The following is a 19,526-nucleotide window of genomic DNA, read 5'->3' on the forward strand; positions in this document are numbered from 1 at the left end:
TCATTAATGAATTCCTTGCCACATGTGTCACAATTCACAGCAAAGCTCAGCACCCGAGCTGACCTGAGCATTCTTGAACAGGAGAAAGACAAATACTGCCCCCTGGCTGGGCTCTAGGGCCCGAGAGCATTTCGATGATTGCCATCAGCTAAAATAAAATACTTATGAAGACCGATCCTAAGTCCTATCTCTCAGAGAGTAGATGCAGGTACACTATAGGGCCCCGTGTGTTGAATGGTGTCACGCCTAAATTTCAGCGTGTCCACAGGCACTTCCATAATGGAGCAGTTATAGGTTTCTCCAACACACATTGCCTATCTGTATCTACAAAGCAAAATTATATATAGTACAATTTTATAAGAGGGTACATGTACTTTTAACTATTGTATAGTATTTCATGCGGAATGTTAAAATCAGTAAGCAGGAACCAAAGTTTAGACCATGAGCATGATTTTTCTTTTTTTCCCTGCTCCCTGTAAATCCCTACTCTGACTCCTTTACAGCAGTTCATCCAAGTGATTAGAGTGGTTAGCTTTAACTCTCTAACACCTTGAGGGTCATCATGAGTTTTGGCAATAAAATATGAGTTCCCAGCCAGTATCAGCTAGCTGTTTGATATCTATTACAACTGGAAGCCAACAGCAAAAATAACAACAGTGGGCATACCAGCCCCTTGTACATTTTCAAAACCCTTTTGTTTGTCTCTCAGAACCATCCCCACCTCCACCACAATGGATGGCTTTCTCACTCACTGCAGGGACCTTACCCAGACCGATAAGCCAATGGGACATTCACTAACATTCCACCTGTACTTTATCACCTGTAACAACTTCACAACAAAAGTCAGTGTCATTCTGACACTTTGCACAAGCAGCTCTGTGTGGCTAAATGGTGTGAGAGAACGGAGTGGGAAGAAAATGGGGAGTCACCAGGCCACCTACAGACTCCTGGGGCCCTCTTGTAGGTGAGCTTCTACAAGGTGGAACTGGGAAATTTGTTGGTCCAACAATCAGCTCCCAGAAAAACAATGGTGAAAGAATCTCTTCTTACACTAATAATTATTCACTGCCAGGTATTTTATTATAGTTATTATTAAACCAAACATCATGGTCTTTACACTTGTAAATACCAAGTGATTTCACAGCAGAAAGAAGTCTGCGATAAATATTTTATCATGAAATTACTGAAGGACAAAGCTACACTCAAAACAGAGATGGAGTTCTTTGGCTCTGTGCCTAGTTCAGGAGCTTGGGTTGGGGGTGAAGTCCCTTGGAGAGCACTGTTCACCTTGGGCTGGAGGTGTGGCTCAGTGGTAGAGCACATGCTTAGCATGTGTGATGCCCTGGGTTCCACCCCTAGCACCCCCCCCCCAAAAAAGCCATGTCTTTTGAGAGACAGTCATCTTACAGGGATCACAGAAACACCAAGATATATTATGTAGGAAAACATAAAACCAGGGAAAAACCCATGTGTGCTTCTATTTTAGATGCTCTAGGGAAAATGAAGAGTCTAATACAAAGCAGAAATAAAAGGTCATACATCATAAAGCACTAGCTGTGCCCAAGACACCAGCAAATGTTTCTTGCAGAAAAAAAGTCTAGGCTTATTTGCATAATAGTGTCTTATAGTCTCTTTTGATAAAAGGCTTTCTAATACATCATTTTTAATGTCATAAGCCACAACCCACGTAAGTTGTTGAAATCTGCAGAAAAGGGTTATACCATTCCAGATAAAACCCGAAGCCAGAAAAGTCTGATAACTCTTTTAACAATCAATGAGAAACCCAAAGTATAAATAAATTAAAGAGCAAAATAAAAGATAAATAACAGGAAATGGAGATGGATCCTTTGCAAATGGGAAGAGACCCAAAAGATGGAGGGAAGGGGAGGGTGACGAAAGGTTTGGGAAGGCGATATAAAAATAATTAAAATGTGGTATGTACATGTGCCAACTCCTTACAATGAATGTAATAATTACGTACTGCAAACATGTACTAATACAAGTAAAAATTTAAAAAGAAAACAATCAGTAACCAGTGCTATTGCTAGCCAAGTGTAGTGGCTCCTCTAGAAAGAAAAATACATATCATCACCATCTGACACTGACCCCAAAGAGGGAAGGGAAATTCTACGGCAGTGAAGACATGTTTTTCAAATGCCTCGTGATGCACACTAGTCAAATCCCGATAGCTGAACATTCCCTGTTGTTGAGGCTGCAATTAGAAAGGCTAACCATGATCGTTCCTGTTTTACACTTGGGCATGGTGTATGCCTGGTGTCTTTCAGCAGCTACAACACTAAGTTTTCCTCAACAGTTAACTGAGGAATGGAGCCGGAAGCCTCTTAAGGCCCCAGGTTCTAGGGTGGGAAGGGCTGCCACTTCAAGGAAACCAAGCCCTGATTCCATCAGGAAGAGGACCAGCAGCACCCATAATCAGCTCAGCAGTGGACACTGCAGAGTCCTTCAGACAACCAAAAAGTGACCTCAGTGCCAGGGACTTGAGCTCTGGCCTCAGCTCTACCCAAGTGGCTGTAAGACCTTGGAGAAGATGCTGAAGATTGGAGCAAGCAGCTGTTTGTCCCTGTCCCAGATGTCCCCGGAAACAGTGAGCCCCAGTAGCAAAGCAGGGAGTCCAGGCAGGGATGGGGGCCACTCCTACTTCCACAAAGCTCCCCTGTCCTCTGTTGCTCCGGTTCCATACAGGTTGTCGTGCACAGGGAAGGAAACGGAAAGAGTCCTTCTTAACAAATAGAAGCCATTAGATAACTTCATCTCAAAGATAGAAACCTCGGAAACATTACTACTTCCAAATAGTTACCTATTGCTATAGAAGGCATTACTATATAAAATATATTATTTCACCCTATAAATATTATCTAAAAATGGTTCAGTATAGCTGTTAGGTGACAGAGTCTTGCTGCACCCTTAATGCTTGTCACCACATTCGACCCCTCAATAGCCTTATGCAGTAAGCAGTCTTCTTGGATTTTATAATGAAGTCAAGGCCCTAAGTGGCCCAATGATAAGTTAATATCTGGCACAGCAGGGATTCAAGCCCACAACCCTCACTGTGAAGATGTCACAGGATCACAGGGCACAGTGATGCCCCTTTCTGCTTGAGTGTGACATCTGTCATCATTTTCAGAATGGCCAACATGGGTCCAGATGGTTCTTTTATAAGGGCAAGTTACATTTCACAGGACTCAAACTGCTTCCATTTCTTAAGTGGGGTTTTGTTTTGTTTTGTTTTACAATACTGGGGATTGAACCCAGGGCCTTCACCCTGAGCTAGATCTCCGGCCCATTTTTTCTTTTTTCTATTTTGACACCGAGTCTTGCTAAGTCATTAAGTTGTCCCAAACAGGATTTGAACCTACAATCCTCCTGCCTCAGCCTCCCAGAGTGCTGGGATTATAGGTATGCTCCACGACACCTGGTTATCAATTGCAATTGTATCTAACAAAAACCTGAGGGCTGGGGATTTAAGCTCAGTGGTTCCACCGCCTGCCTTGCAAGCACAAGGTCCTGAGTTTGATCCCCGGTACCAAAAAACAAACAAACAAAAAACTGAAAGAGCAGGAGACCACTTTCCTCATTTCTACAAAATTCACTTATTTGAGATTTTTGTATCTTTTTAAAAATGTCTTCCAGAGCTCTGGTCAAATTCAGACAATGTAATTGATGACTTGCTATTTTCTAAAATATCAATGTGTCCCATTTCGTAAAGAAAATCATATCTGTGACTTCCAAGGAACTGTCTTCTTCTGTTTTTAATTCTAATTAAGAGTGCAAGTCAGTGTTTAGGCTGTGGATTACAGATAAAACGCTAGAAAAGTGATAAATACTTGGGAAGAATTAAAGGCAGTACTGGGGGGCCAGGAATTTAGCTCAGTAGTTTCACCGCCTGCTGCGCAAGTGCAATGACCCAAGTTTGATCCCCGGTATCAAAACAAAAAAAAGCCAGTACTAACAAAGACATATTACGGTGCACTGTGAAAGAATTCAGCACACTGCCCTAGTCTTCACCTTTCCACCCTCTCCATTCTGCACCTGGCCACTGGAAGGTGAAGTGATTTGCAGCCAGTAAGTGACAGGGGTGGATCCCCAGCCAGTGCCCTCAGGCCAGCATTCATCCTATTCAGCACTGGGTTAACAAGAAAAAGTCAGACTCCAGAGACCCACTGGGTCAAATCTGAAGACTACCATGCAGCCAGTCAAATGTTGCTCCAGAGAAAAGGAGGTTGTTTAAGGTTTGTTTGTGAAGGGCCAGTGGGAGAGAAAAGGAAGAAGAGATACAGCTGCAGATGAGGAACCTTGAGCAGGCGAACGGGCAGGGCATTCCAGAGATGTTTATTATCAGCCTCTGCTCCCGTTATCCTAAGGTTTCTATACCTGCTGTTCAGTTGAAGATCTCAAGAGAAGCACATTAGCAAAAATAAGAGTGCAGCCAAACACTCGCTTAACACCACATCTTGGAGAAAAGCGTTGCCAGGTCTCTAAAGATATTCCACGCTAATACCACAGGCTGCAACCCAAAAGAATGGAAAGTTTTGTTACAACCTCTACCTTTTGCATCAGCAGCTCTGTCAAGGGCCTCGGGTAAACCTCCGAAAGCTTCTGGTAGATTCTGTCAACAGCAGATCCTGGTGGACCGCTGAAGCTGTCCTACACTGGGAACAATGTACTTCTTGTTTCTGCCTCAAGTTGTGTGTGTTCCGCTGTTACTTGAGCACCATGGGGTTCTGCATGGGCTGTGACTTATGTGCTATGTTAGTGGCACACTGTTAACCTATTCTACCCATGGACAATTGTAGGGTCCTTACATGCCCTGAGACAGAGAACATTAAATCTGCCGCCATGTGCTGTCCAGTGCAACAAGAAGGCTCGAAGCCAAAAGGCTGAATATTTGGTAGACACCCCTTTCCGTGATTTGAATAGCAGTAATAAGTAACAAGACTTCTTAATAATGAAGCCAAAGCACAGTATAATATAAAATGTAGATGAAGAGGAAATGCTAGAGGCCAGGCATGATGGCACAAGCCTATAATCCCAGCACTTAGAAAGCTGAGGCAGGAGCATTGCCATTAGTTCAAGGCCAACCTGGGTTGTATAGTGAGTTCAAGGGTGGCCTGAACTACCTAGTGAGACATTTTCTCACAAAAAGAAAAAAAAAGGGGGAGAAGGAAGCAAGTGGTAGTTGATGGGGGAACCATGCCTATTTATAGAGACCTCCCTAGCATCCTTGCAGTCAGGTAAATCTTTTGGCTGAGGATCTATCTGCCCTTGCTCAGAGGGTCCCAGTGTCCAAGAATAAAGTAAACTATGGACAGCAATCAGTGGCAGGAACAGCAACATCAGCCAGTCCACATAGCATCTGGGCTACCACACATTCATTCCACAGAGCCCTGCCCTGTGCCGGGAACTACCTGGGTCCCCAGGATGGGACAAGGAACAGGGCAAAGTCCTTGTCCTCATATAGTGTCATCTGAGTCAAGGACATGGACAATAAAAATAAATCATTAGATCAAGCAGTGATCAGGGTTTTAAACAAAATGAAGCCAAATCTGGAGATGGCGTATGATTCAGAGAGCACCTTTTTAGATAAGATGGTTACACAAAGATCTTGGTAAGAGGCCACTGACCAGACACCTGCAGAAGGGAGGGATCCATTCGGGGGAAAGAACACTACAGCCACAGGAGCTGTAAATGCCAATGCTTAAGGCAGGATGTGCTTAGCATGCTGGACAGCCAGGAGAACGGCCGGATGGCCGGCTGAAGTGAGGATGAAATGAGGGATAAATGAGCTTGGGCCAGGGGGCTAACTCATCTAGGGCCTGGCTGTATTCTGAGTGAGTACAAAAGCCACAGGAGGTCACAAGCAGAAGAGCCATTTAAAAGAATCCCCGTGGTTACCACGAGAGCACCGTGAGTCACAATAGCGGCTCAGCTTAGAGTGGCCACAGTGGAAGCTGTGAAAAGGACTGGATGCCAGGTGTGGAAATATTACACCATGAACAACGGATGTGGTAACAAGGCGGTCAGGACAGCATTCCAGCCACTGAGCCAGCACACAGGGACATTATAGGTGTCATGGCAGAAAAAAGCGTCAATGTCACATAAGCGTGGGAAACTCAGGATGAAGCCATGTTAAATGAGCTTCCAGGCTGCATGACAACTTAGAGCCCAACACAGAGGGGACTCTCTCCATACTTACTGGTATGCTCAGCCCATTCTTAGGACCAGCCATTTGGGAGACACTTTGTGCAGGCTGATCCTTCCATTTGCCCCTGGACACTAGTAATACATCACATTAAGGCAGTTTTTCTAAGCTGGCTGCAGAAATTTGAGAGTAACAAAGTCCAGCAGATCTTTCATCAGAAAAGCTCAATTTTTCTGAAGACTTTATTTATTATAAATGATGCTCCTATTTTCTAAACACTTTTACAGAGAGCCTCAAGAGAAATACAGATCGATGCTACATTGAGATACTATCTTTCACCAATGAGAGGCAAAGATGCAAGAGCTTGTCAGTACAGTCTGTGGGCAAAGCCATGGAAAATGGGAACATTCATGGTAGTGGCCAGAATGCACAAAGGTGTAACTCCTATAGAGAGGAATTTGCCAACAATCAATACCATGACGAAGGCATGCCCCCTTTGATGCAGCAAGTCCACTTTAAGGAACTTATCCTGAAAGACACACACACACATTAGATGAAAGGCTGAAGGGAAATATTACACTGTTAATGGAAGTAGAAGCCCGGCCGAGGAAGAACCCACCAACAATCTTCACAGCACAAAAAATGCAGGCAGAGAGTATATGCTCTCTGGCAGAAGTAACATTACCACCCACAAAACATTCTTACTAAAATTAAAAAAAAAGAAATTGAACTTGAATCAGAACCAGCCTGTAGAACTATTTATATACATGTGCATAAATAACAGGGACAGAAGATCATGTTTGGCGACAACCCGTGAATTCAAATAGCAAAAGCCAACATCAGGAAAATTCTACAGGACAAGCAAATTACTTTCTTCAGCAAATAAGTTGTCAGGAAAACAAAAATGAGAAGGAGAGATAAAAAGACTTCACATCAACCAAATACACTGTGTGGGCCTCATCTGACTCTGGATCCAAACTGCAGAGAAACTGGGGCAGTCACTGGAGAAGGGATGCCTAAGGAGTCTACAGCTTTGGGGGAGCTATTTATCAATTCAATGTGATTCTGGGGTTTGCATCAACAAGAGACTAAGAACTTAAGGAATGGGACAGGGACACAGATGAGCCATGGATAGATGGATAGATAGATAGATTGATTAACTGACTGATTTTATATCTTTAATCTAGAGAATATATCCATGGCCTGCTCCCCTCTACAAATATTAGCAACATATATAGAGATTTTTTTTTAAACACAAAAGGTTCTTTTTTCTTCACTTGGACTTGAGCATAATGATGGATTTCCTTGCTAGCCAGGAAATTCACCAAGATAAACAAGTTGAGTTTAAAACATTATATGCAGCCAAACTCCTGGTGAGGTGCTCTGGAAAAGAATACACTGGAGATTCTGGGAAGCACGAACAGCAGAAAGTTTTCTGGAGGAAAATCTAGGGCCACTGCCTGAAATGAATGTTGGTAATAAAAGCAGAGAAGCTCCATGTTTATGTACAACAGCTTGCGCTATCTGTGCTCATGGTCAGCATTTCACAGTGGAGGTGGGATAATCATATTTTTAATGTTTACAAAGAGTTTTCAGACTTTCTCAATGAATAATACAAATTTGCAAGCTTTGATCCAAACATAAATGCCCAATCTTTGATACCAGAAAAATAATGATGTTTTTTTCATCCCATCACCTGTGGAAGTCAGAGAAAGACTCTAGACTGTTCTTCACTTACAAAGAATTTAGTGTGGTATGAGCGCCCATGTTTCTTTTCTTCCTGTGAGGCTGTGTCACAGAACAAAGTAGACAGGCAGTGATAACTCGGCTTCAAAGGGAGCTGAGACAGCATGCAGATGAAGAGATGGCTCGCTCCCTGGGCAGCTCCTCTGAGCTGGGGAAGCTGCTGGGCCTCTTGGCGGGCGCTGGCCTCAGCTCCGGGTGGGCCCCTCAGGACCAAGGCCAGGTCCAGAGCCTTCCCTGTCACTCCTCCACCTCCCCAGGGGAGGGCGGGCATCCCCACAAGCTCTGGCAGGCAAGAGGTGCCTCCCCTTGGCAAGGGGTAAGTTTACAATCGCTGCTCCCAAGCCTAGGATCATGCTAACAAAAGCAAAAAGAGAATACAAACAACACTGCCCTTCTCTCTTCCAGGAGCACAACTCATACTCCACTTTGGCTGCAGGAGTAAAGTTAAGCCTCTGGCTGTGCGGGCTGCTGCTGCCCTGCCCAAACACTGGGAGAAACAGAGGCCTCCTTTTCCTACCCTTGACTAGAACTCCAAGAGATGGACTTATGTCCCAGCAAGGCCAAGGAAGGTGGTTTGCTCAGTCACCAGCATGTTTTCTTTTCTTGCTTATTCAGTTTTATGCTGACATTGAAATATTACTGTTGTCTTCAAATAAGGAAATGGAGCAGCCCCAAATGATGGAGCATGTAATGAGTCCCGGGACCCCACACAGAAGCCACAAGCAGCAGGAAAGTGCAGCACTCGGCTCCCCTGGGAGGCTCAGGGTTGCCCTGCGGCCTCAGACTCTTCCAGAGCCCCAGTTACCTTTCTCAGAGCTTCTGCAAATGACAATGAGACTTGACTACAACCTCCAGTACACACAATGCTTCACATCACAATTGCAATTGTCCACAACTACTGTGTAATGTTGACAGAAAGGCGGGAAACCAACCTCCAATCCAACTAGACTCTCAGGCAACTTTTGATGACCTAGCAAATCAAATTACTTCCTTGTACTTAGTCTTTACCCATCCCTTTAACAGAAGTGGCACGGGATGACACAGCCACAACACACACAGAAGCACCCTACAAGGTGTCAGGGTATGTGGGGGCTGACCAGACTGCCCAGAGGGGGACAAGGACAGAGCGTGGATCAGTACACTGGAACCCACTGTAGCAAGTGGACAAAATGAGTAACAAAAACAGCCACTGGTTAAAAAAAACCAAAACAAAAAACCTGTACAAACTAACTAGGGCTAATTAAAGGAACTTCAGATTGTAGATCGATGACATAGGAAAGTGCACACAAGCTCACACACATACACTCACGATGAGTAATAGTAGAAAAAGCAAAAAGTGGATAATGACTTTAAAAGAATGCAGAGCACACTAAATATGGTAATAGGCTTATCAAAGCCCAACTGCAGGGCGCATGGCAGTGTTTCTGAACAAATCATCACCTTGTAACAACTCTGGGAGGTGAGTACCTGAGGAAGCCAAGCCCCTCTATGCAGGACCCAGCTCACCTTTTTGTGTGTGTCTCTCCTGGTGCCTAGATGATCTTAATAGAGAATGAACACACAAAGAAATCCTGAGCCAACCCAATCTTGGCATAAGGCTGGCATAATTACACTTGTCAAACACATTCATTTATAAGCTCTCCATAAAGAGGGACACTGCAGTCATATTTGGCACACTGTTGTTGAGTCTGCACCCAGGACGCAAAGCACAGCACACCGCTACCTTTATCAATCAGGGTAACCATGCGGACTCCTGCCTTTGCTGAAGGCTAACTAGGTACCAAGCTGGGACTGCCATTAGACAGTTTAACACAATCATCACTATTATATGCTGCATGTTTGTGGTGCTCTCCCCTAGAAATCTTACGTTGAAGCTCCACCCCCTAATGTGACAGTATTTGGAGGTGGAACCTTTGGGATACAGTTAAGTTTGGATGAGGTCATAAGGGCAGGATCCCCATGAGATTAATGTCCTGAAAAGAAAAGGAAGTACAATCAGAGCGTGCTCTCTCTCTCTCTCTCTCTCTCTCTCTCTCTCTGCCATGTGAGGACACAGTGACAAGGTAACCATCCATAGGTCATGAACTGGACTCACTAGGAACAGACTCTTGGACTTTGCACCTCCAGAACTATAAAATAAATGTCTACTGTTTAAGCCACCCAGTCAACACTATTTTGTTACAGTGGCTCAAAAAGACTAAGATAATCACCATTTACAGATGAGAAAAACAGGCATAGTAAGTGTAAAGCACATGACCAACTCTAGCCAGTGAAGCCTCACTCTAAATCAAGAGAGAAGAACCCTCAGCCAACAAGCCTACAATACCCTTTAGGAAGAAAACAATTCTTTCACATCAACACTATCACCATTTGTAAAATAACAACTTTTGCTTGGTGAACTTATTGGTTTGCTATAGCTCACTAATTGTAAGAAATTCATTTCTAAACTCTTAGTAGGGATAAAGTTCTAATTGTAAAGATGGGAACAGGGCCCATAGATAAGACTGTCCAATAGCATTTCCTGCAATGATAGATAGAAATCTATTGCCTATGCTGCCCACTGATGGGCCATTAGCACAGTGCTTCTCAACTGGGGACACTAAAATGTCTCGAGACACTGTCAGTTGTTAAAACTAAAGGTTGGGTGCTACTGGCAGCTATTAGGTAGAGGCCAGGGATACTGCTCGACATCATAGAGGATGGTCCCCACGAAGAGATACTGACTGGTCCAAAATGTCACTAGTGTCATGGTGGAGAAAATGTGCACCAGCTAACTGACTACTGTCTACATCTGACTACTGTCAGATGTAGCTACTGAGACTGAGGAACTAAATTCAATTTTTTACTTTAATTAACTTAAAGTTTAATTTTAGAATAAAAAGTTTAAGAGAATAAAACTATCAAAACCCTGAATTTAAAGGTAAATGGTCATATGTGTCTTAGGCAGTGCAGTTATAGAGAGAAATACATAAATATAAAAATTAAAGGTCTTATTTCCCGGGTATTTCCACTTAAAAGAACAAAGGTATCTTCAAGGAAAAGAGGCTCTGATGCTTAGGACTGGCAAATAACGAGCATTGATAAAGGCACAAACACGAAGGTTATGAAGCTTTTGGGTGAAGGTCCAGGTACCAAGTGGGTCAGGACAAGAGGAAAATGTTTCCATCACACACACAGGCAACTCACTCTTGCAGGGTCTCCACGCCCTTTTCTTTGTACTGTAGCTCCTGCTTCATCTGGGCCAGCTCCCGTTTTAATCTGGAAAGCTAAAGACAAATCACATTTGTTTTTCCAAAAGAAGCTGCAAAAAATTATTTTGACAGTTGTTATAGGTGCTGTCATCTATGATCCTACTTAGTTTGTAATTCCATGAGTCATCTATTCTCTCCATGAACTTTTGTCACACATGTCTAAAACTACCTTGCTTTGATACAAAAATCCTCTATCTGTTGCTGGCAGGGCCCTACCCAGATGGGCAACTAGTAACTGTGTTCTTTTTCTAGGTAAGGACTTACACATTACAATCAGCAAACCTGAAATGCTTTGTCATCTTTCCTCTGTTTCTAAAAACATGGTCTCCAACTATCTGAAACTCATTCACCAGGTGAGCTTCTTTAAACAGATTCTGAACCACTCCAGGCCTAGGCCAAAGCCCAGGGGTGGGCCTGGGAGCCTGCACTTTTACGAAGTTCCTGGGTGTCTTTCTTAGCTGGGCTAGAATGTGAGAACCAGCACAGTAAATGGCACACTTGGTCAGGGAACAACACACCAGAAGAGGGGGCCTCACTTCCAAGGCGCTTCCTGTGCTTTGTCAAAAATGCAACACAAGTGTCCCCCTTTGCGGGCAACCAAAACAAGGATCTGAAGGGTTAAAACAAGGTGACACTTGAAGAATCCAACCAACAGCAGGGAAGAAGCATCAAAGCCCTTCTGGTCAAACACTGTTGCAGATGCCAGCCCTCTAGGACTGGTCACCCAGTGGAGAAGGGCAGCTGCCGAGACGGCCCAGGGTCAAGGTCAGCATCCAGCAACCTCAGGAAAGCAGACCTGTGAGACGACACCCTGATGTCACCACATCTTTCCAAATGGCTGGTGAGCTCAGCACCAGGAAACACAGGGATATAGGCTACTTCTGGCCTGGCTTTAAAATGAAACTTTTTTCCTTCTAATAGAAAAACAGTAGAAAGTAAAAGAAAATGCAATAATAATCTATGAAATTGAAACTTTTGCTAAAATATGACTGTCAGACACACTGATGTCCACAAAATAAACCAGGTTAAGAAACGTGATATAAAAATACATGCAATGCTTCTAGCTGTCAAAACACTAGTTTTACTCACCCTATCCCGACGACTTGCTATTTCTGCTTTAATTTGGTGGGGGTCATACTTTGTATTTGCTGAATATCCAGAGAAGGCTAAACAAAAGGAAATATATGTTATAACAGATCTTCTAAAATACATAAATGCACATAAGGAACTTCTGATTCACAATTTCAAGTCTCAAATTTACAAGTGAACACTAGCTCCTCAAGAGCTGATGCTTCACAACCTCAGATATGCTTGATGTTTGATTTTAGTGTATCAGGATTTTCTATATGATTACACACAAGAGAACATATAGCTGTAGGTAGATCAAAATTCTTTATTTCTCTTACAAATCTACCAAGGTCATGAAAGGTACAAACACAGAAGGGAAGAGAGGTATGATTATGATACAGAAAACCTGTGGTACAAACCCATTTTTACTAACTTTTCAACACATAACATGAAAGTCACTGAAGGATAGAACCAAAAGGTTAACTATGGTTATTGTCTGTGGTTATATAACAAATGATTTAATCTTTATTTTCTTCACATTTATTATTCTCCAGATTAATAGTTACTTGACATGAGAAAGAAAAAACTAAGAATAAAATTAAAAGGGCAACTTTACCTAGTACTGTGTCCACCTGGCAGGCTAGAGGAAGGCTGTGCCCTCAAGTTATCTATTCCCCAGAAACTGAAGTGAGGTGCTCACACACTTTTGTTCTAGCAGCTTGTTGATGGATGGTTAGCTAAGATACACCACATAGCTCAAGGTTTTCTTAAACAGTGCAACAGTGCACAGGATTTAAATCCTTTTTACAGACACAGCGTCATTAGTATGAACAGCCAATACTTGGTGTGAATAAGCACCACAGAGCTGTTTATATGCCACGTACAGTGCCAATTTCTGTCCACTCAGAGCTCCAAACCTTTCCTGGTATTCCAGCATCTGGAGCAGCCAGTGGCTGTTTCTGATTTCAACCACCCCTTCCATGCATCTGGAGCCATGAGCTTTTGCACTGTGACAACATGACTTCTCTTCTTTAGCTCATTGGTCTTCATCTGTGAGTCACCCCTACACCATATCATCAGCCTCCTGGTTATTGTCCTGTCCTTAACACACCTGCTCAGAAGATCCATCTGCAGGGTGGGCTAGGACACTTTCTTTTATTCCTTTGATCAGGATGCCTCAGGCTGAGTGTCATACAGTTAACTTAGGTTCCTACAACTAGAAACTAATTCAAAATCCTTCCCTGACTTTATATTGGAAAGGATGGCTCAAACCTGTCAAGTAGCTTACACAGCAAAATTATTTAAAGCTTCAATTAGAACCACATCCAAAGTTAATTTGGGCAGTTCAGATCTCTCATTTTCAAAACAGTCCTATGGAAAATCTACTATTTAAACCCCATTCAATCACAACTTCAAACAACTGAATATACTGGAAATAAATATCTAGAGAAGCTAAATGTCTGCCAGCTTATCTCAAATTTTCTTATACTTAGAATCATGATCTCTCAAAGACATGGAGTAAAATATTTTTAAAATAGAATTCTTGGGCTGGAGATGTAGTTCAGTGGTAGAGTACTTGCTTAGCATGTCCAAGGGCCTGTGTTTAATTCCCAGCACCACCCAAAATAAACCAAACAAACAAACAAAAGCCCAGAATTGCTTCTTAATTGAGAATACCTGTTTCCAAATCCTACAAATTCAACTCTGGCTGACTCATGGGCTCCATGTAAGATTAGTAATGAAAGCAACACCTCAGATAATGCCCTTAAGAGGTAAAAAAATTATATAAAATCTCTACATTAAACTCCTAGGACTTCAGTCTCCTAGAACCAAACTTAAAGGCCTTCCACTTTGGTGGGAGGCAATATGGAAAGGAGACTAGAGCTGGCTGACTCTTCCCTTAAACATGTGTTGAACTTGCCAACTTAGCAGGCAGACAAGCCAACAGTTATCATCCGGGACCTTTCCTATTAAGAGTTGAAAGTAACCCTACCACAAAAGTTCAACAAAGTTAACGTCAATGTTGAACATCAGTAACAATATCTGGAAATCATCATTACCAAACTTTTTATGTGTAATTCATAAAATTCATAAAAAGGGAAAATTAGCAAAGACTTGAAACACACACAGGAAGTGTAGACAGCAGTGGCCATCTACACAGCAACCAGTGGACAACCCCACACAGCCTCTTGAGGGCTTTTACATGACAATGGCTTTCCTTTTTGTCCAGGCCATGGGTATTAGTCTTCTGTTACTTACAGGTGAAATGCCCTAGAAGACAGATTTTACTTATATGGATACCATTCATGTTACTTTTCCTATGGTCTCTATAATTATAAAACTCTAGGTCTGGAATGAGAGAAAAAGAAGTCAAGTACGTAAGACTGTAAATACATGTTACTTCCTGATGCTAAGAATAGTTGTGAACACTGGCATAACTTTTAATAGAATAGTTCAATTTATAAATAAAAATCTCAGTCCCTCAGATCTGCTGGTAAGTCTAATAGAACCACTTACACCAATTATAGAATCCAAGGAATAGCTCAAGACTCCAGACCCCCTTTTTAACAGCATGCACTTCACAATTTATAAAAAGATCTTCCTCTGATAAGCATGTCTCCAATCTCAAGGTTTATGATAAAGACCAGACTTCCACCTCCAAAATTCACTTCACTCTAGAAGAGTTGAGTGTGCAGACCTATTAAATAGCTTAAGGAATCTGCTCAAACATATAACATTGCTTTGAATGATAAAAGGTTACAGCTTAGCTGGACCATAACAATGTAAATTATTATACCTTGCTATTAGAGGGTGCCCTTCACATTTATTTCATCCATTCTCATGAAATCTTTGTGAAAGAGAAACTATGACTATGTTTCCCCACTTTATAGATTAAAAGACTGAGTTTGTAGTGACTTGATCCACACTATGTCATCATTCATGGGATTTGTGTCTAAAATGTAGACTCCTGGGGAATTATCTCTCAGTAAACACATGTGCTCTGCTATAGCCTTCAAAATTGAGGCTTGCCAACTAATAACGTGTGAAAAATCCTTCGTGATCCATTTTTTTTCCTGCCTGCTCCAACATGCTTGTATGATGGAAAACAAAAGGCTGATCAGATTGACTGCAGTCCTTATCCTAACCCAGACAGCAGATGAGAAACACCCTGTAACAAGGCACAGGATAGAAGATAGTCTTTGTGGGATGGACTTGGAGCCTCAGAAAGAATGTTGGCAGGACTGATAGCTGATAAGGTCCAGCTTCACCACCACCTGACCCAAGATTCCGGGGTGAGTCAGCACTTTCTCACCGGAGATAAGGTTGACTCTTTCCCAAGCACCCAAAGAAACTTTCAGTGTATGGCTCCTAGGAGCTGGGATAACAAAGCCATATTCCTGCTGCTAGAAGGGACATTTAGTCAATCTAAGCAAGTGGCTCTTAACTTGGGAATCACTAGGGGAGCTTTAAAGAAGCAAACAATAAAAATAGCTGGCTCTATCCAAGGCCAATTAAATCCAAATCCCTCAGCATGGAGTCCAGGCAGTAGTCATTTTTTAAAAGCCCTCCCGGAGATTCGATTGCAGCCAGGACTGAGAATCACTAGGATAGACCATAGGTTGGCAATCTTTTCAGTAAAGGTACTGATAGTAAGTATATTCACCTCTGGCCCATACAGTCTGTGTTGAATACTCAATTCTTCTGTTTTAGCTGCAACAGACAATAAGGGAGTGAATGGGCATGACTGTGTTCCAAGAAAACTATGTGTGAACAGCCACACTGGATAGGATTCAGCCCATAGGCCTGACACAGTTTGCAAACCTGTGGCTCAGACTATAATTCTACCCCATGTGAGAAATTTCTTCCAAAAGATCCTGCACATGGTCATATAGTTAATCTGAATGTAGGCGGAGGCTAGAGTTTCTCAAGAATGAAGGAATAACTCCAGAAGAAAAGTCTCTGAGATAATAGTGCATTCAGTGTTAAAAGGAGGCAAATACTCTACAAAATGGAACTGTAGAAAAACTACTCGGTGTGTCACTGAGAGAATGAGTCCACTGTAGAAAAGATTCATCCCAGTGTCCTAACACAAGAATGGGCACCAGGCAATGAACTCAGAGACTCATAGAAATAAAGTACAGTAGGCATCTTGGTTCCTGGAGACATGTGTGCTCTAATCCAGCAAAGCATCTGAAATTGTTTTGGTCAGGAGCAAAAAAGGTCAAGGCTTGGGTATTCTTAGATACCAGATGGCCCAACATTGACACAAAATCTTTCCTCTCCAGTGAATGGGGTTTTATTCTGGTGATTTTCAGAGCTCAGGGGAAAATCTGTGAAGGGTGTGGGCCAGACACACTTCCCCTCCTCCAGTCCTCCCGGTTAGTTCCTCTGTTCACCATTATTGCCTCACTTTTCCTTATAATCAGTCTTTAAATTGTATCCTCAACCTTTAGTACATATCAACTTCAGGTGCTAAATAAAAACCTGTTAAAAATAGATGATTAGTTTAGGGATCCTACACAAGTCATGAGTAAGTCAAAAAGTAAAAAGCGCTCTGCTTTTCACTTGACCCTTCAATCTTGCATAATTTCCAGACAACGTGTCAATGTATGACTGGTCTTTATTTTCAGATATAACTTGGAAATGGCACCAGGAGGCAGTAAGTGCTCCAGAAGCCAAATTGGCTCTTCTGAGCTGCCTCTTTCCAGTCTAGGAAATAGTATAGAGAACTGAAGGGTACAAGCAAACAGATCTGGGTTCAAATCCAAGTTCTATTATTTACTGACTAGGTATATAACCTTGAAGAGGTAAGTTAGCCTCCCCGATATTCAGTTTCTTGAGAGAACAAGGAAGACCACATCGTGTTCTTCACAGTGTGGCAATCCTAACAGTGTATATGAAACCTTAGCTTATGGAATAGTTATTTCCTTTCCCTTCAAGTTATCACCAATGAAAGGAAGTAAGGGCAAATAAATCCAGATGATACTCAGTTCCCAGTGCCAGGACAAGGAGACACCTCCCAGTTTTAGAGGTGAGCTGGCACTGAGAGAGATCTCAGTGCCATGAGACCCACATAGCCGACTAGAACAAGGTGCGCTTGGGTATGGCCACAAGCAGCTCCCGACGTGGGCTCAGCCCCTCTGGCATGGCTGTATGAGCCATCTGTGAGATCATGACAATTCAAGCCAACAGGATCACTGTACTGAACTTTACTGTGTAGCCAGAAAGAATGCATTTGAGTCATGACTAGCAGGGTTTTCCTCATTGTAATCAGCAGTTCAGGTTAAACAGCAGCCTGAAAGAGCCTGGTGGAAACCCTAGGGACAGCAGCAACTTGATAAACCACTTGGATTAACTCCTAGATTCCACTCATAGTTGGCTTTTTCCCTGGTGAGCTGATAGGCCCCAGGAAGCTCCACTGGCATCTCCAGCCCTTTCACGAAAACAAGCAGGCCCCTCTCAGGCCTCCAAGACAACCTCCCCACATGGAGGAACAGACCATGTATACACCACGACTTTGAGCAAGTGAATCTGACAAGCATGCTACAATCCCAATACCACAGAGTCATCATCTTCCTCTACAAAGAAAAAGATGCTACTTCAAAGAGAGTATCTTGAATATTTCTTTTTATCAGGCATTAATAAAATTCCATGGGGTTTAGAAAGGAATGTGACTGAACCTAATTCCTTATTTGCCTAAATGTCAGGAGGGGGGCACAAAAACTAATCTTCTTGAATATCCCAGCTCCACAGGTCTCTAAGTACTGAACAACAGTTACCTGACAGGCTCTGCACTACACTGGAGTTCCATTTGCTCCATCTCAGGGTAGGTACTCCAAGGCCCCTCATATCTGCATCTTTAAGGCCATCCAGTCCAGAATCCCCATGCTTGGTGCAGCTGGAGTGCTGGCTGCATTGGCAGTAGCCAGTACATAGTACACACCTTCTCCTGGCTCAATTTTTCTTTTCAAAAACTGGCAAGAAACTTCCTGCCAAGTTTTTCTGATATATACTTCTTCCATTCCATTCCATTCTTGACAGACTGACTTGAGAAGCCTCTTTAGGAACCTCATGAAATCTTAACATGCAACAGATAAAGTACCGAAGGGCTACTGGAAAGACATTATTAGGTTAAGAAACTGCCAATATTCAGCCTTTCTTGAACTACAAAAATGGAAATTTTTTATGGTTCAACCTTGCTTCTGGCAAGTAGCTTTGTGAAAGATTTAGAATTTCTAACTATATGATCTTAGGACCAATTATAACCCAATGCTTCCATTAGGTATAACCTTGAGGCACCAAATTCATGTGCTTCTGATCCTATGAGATCACCAAGAGAGACCATATGCAACTATAAAAGTCATCTCAATAGATTTCAAAAGATCAAAATCTTACTTAGTATAGTCTCTCACCAAATGTAATTGCATTGGAAATCAATAACAACATAGCATCTTTTAAAAATTCCAACAGCTTACTTCTAGAGAACATGTAGGTCAAAAAGTAAATCACAAGGGACATGAGACAATGTTTTTTGGTTTTTTTGTTTTGTTTTGTTTTGTTTTGTTTTTTGGTACCGAGGATCGAACTCGGGACCGTGCGCTTGCGAGGCAGGCGGCGGCGGAACCACTGAGCTAAATCCCCAGCCCTTGAGACAATGTTTTGAACTGAATGAAAATGAAAATATAACATATCAAAGTTTGTAGGATGCAGTTAAAGAGAAATAAGAGAGGAATTTACACCTTTAAAGGGTATGTGAAAAAATAAGAAAAGTCTAAAATCAGTGATCTAAGTTTCCACTTTGGGAAGGTAGAAAGGGGAGAACAAATTCAAGGCAAACTAAATGGAAGAAAAATACCAAAGAAGAAAAATCAGTACAGTAGAAGACAGACAAGAAATAGGAGGAAAAAAGAAAACCCCAAAGCCAGTTCATTGAAAAGATAAACTAAAAAAAAATACATAAAACTGACAAAATTTTAGCTAGACTGATTAAAAAGAGAAAAAGAAAAGATATCAATTATTGATATCAGACCTGAGAGAATATTACCTCAAAGTCTACAGATGTCCAAAGGATAGCAAAGGGACTCTATGTGCTCTACAGACTTGACAGCTCAGATCACCATGTGGCAAACTCCCTGTGGGCCAAATCTGGCTTCTTATCTGTATTTATACTTTTATTGGAACACAGCCAGACATACTCATTTACATCTTGTCTGTGTTTCCACATAAAAACAACAGGACTGAGTAGCTGGGCCTGAGATCAAATGGCCCACAAAGTCTAAACTATTTATCCTTTAAAGCAA

General features: G+C 42.3%; 1 protein-coding gene across 2 annotated transcripts in view; it reads right to left on the minus strand.

The window, feature by feature from the left end:
* Wwc3 (WWC family member 3) overlaps positions 1-19,526 on the minus strand; it is a 109,673-nt gene that overhangs the window by 43,098 nt on the left and 47,049 nt on the right. For both annotated transcript variants that reach the window (XM_013067891.3, XM_004871034.4), the window contains exons 4-5: positions 12,247-12,323; positions 11,093-11,172 (exon numbers count right to left, since the gene is read on the minus strand). In XM_013067891.3, the coding sequence (XP_012923345.2) occupies positions 11,093-11,172; positions 12,247-12,323 (157 nt within the window). The remainder of the gene's footprint in view (positions 1-11,092; positions 11,173-12,246; positions 12,324-19,526) is intronic.

Source organism: Heterocephalus glaber, unplaced genomic scaffold, assembly GCF_053883595.1.
Source record: "Heterocephalus glaber isolate CG9 unplaced genomic scaffold, H.glaber_assembly_v1.0 deba00001594, whole genome shotgun sequence".
Lineage (NCBI taxonomy): Eukaryota > Metazoa > Chordata > Mammalia > Rodentia > Bathyergidae > Heterocephalus > Heterocephalus glaber.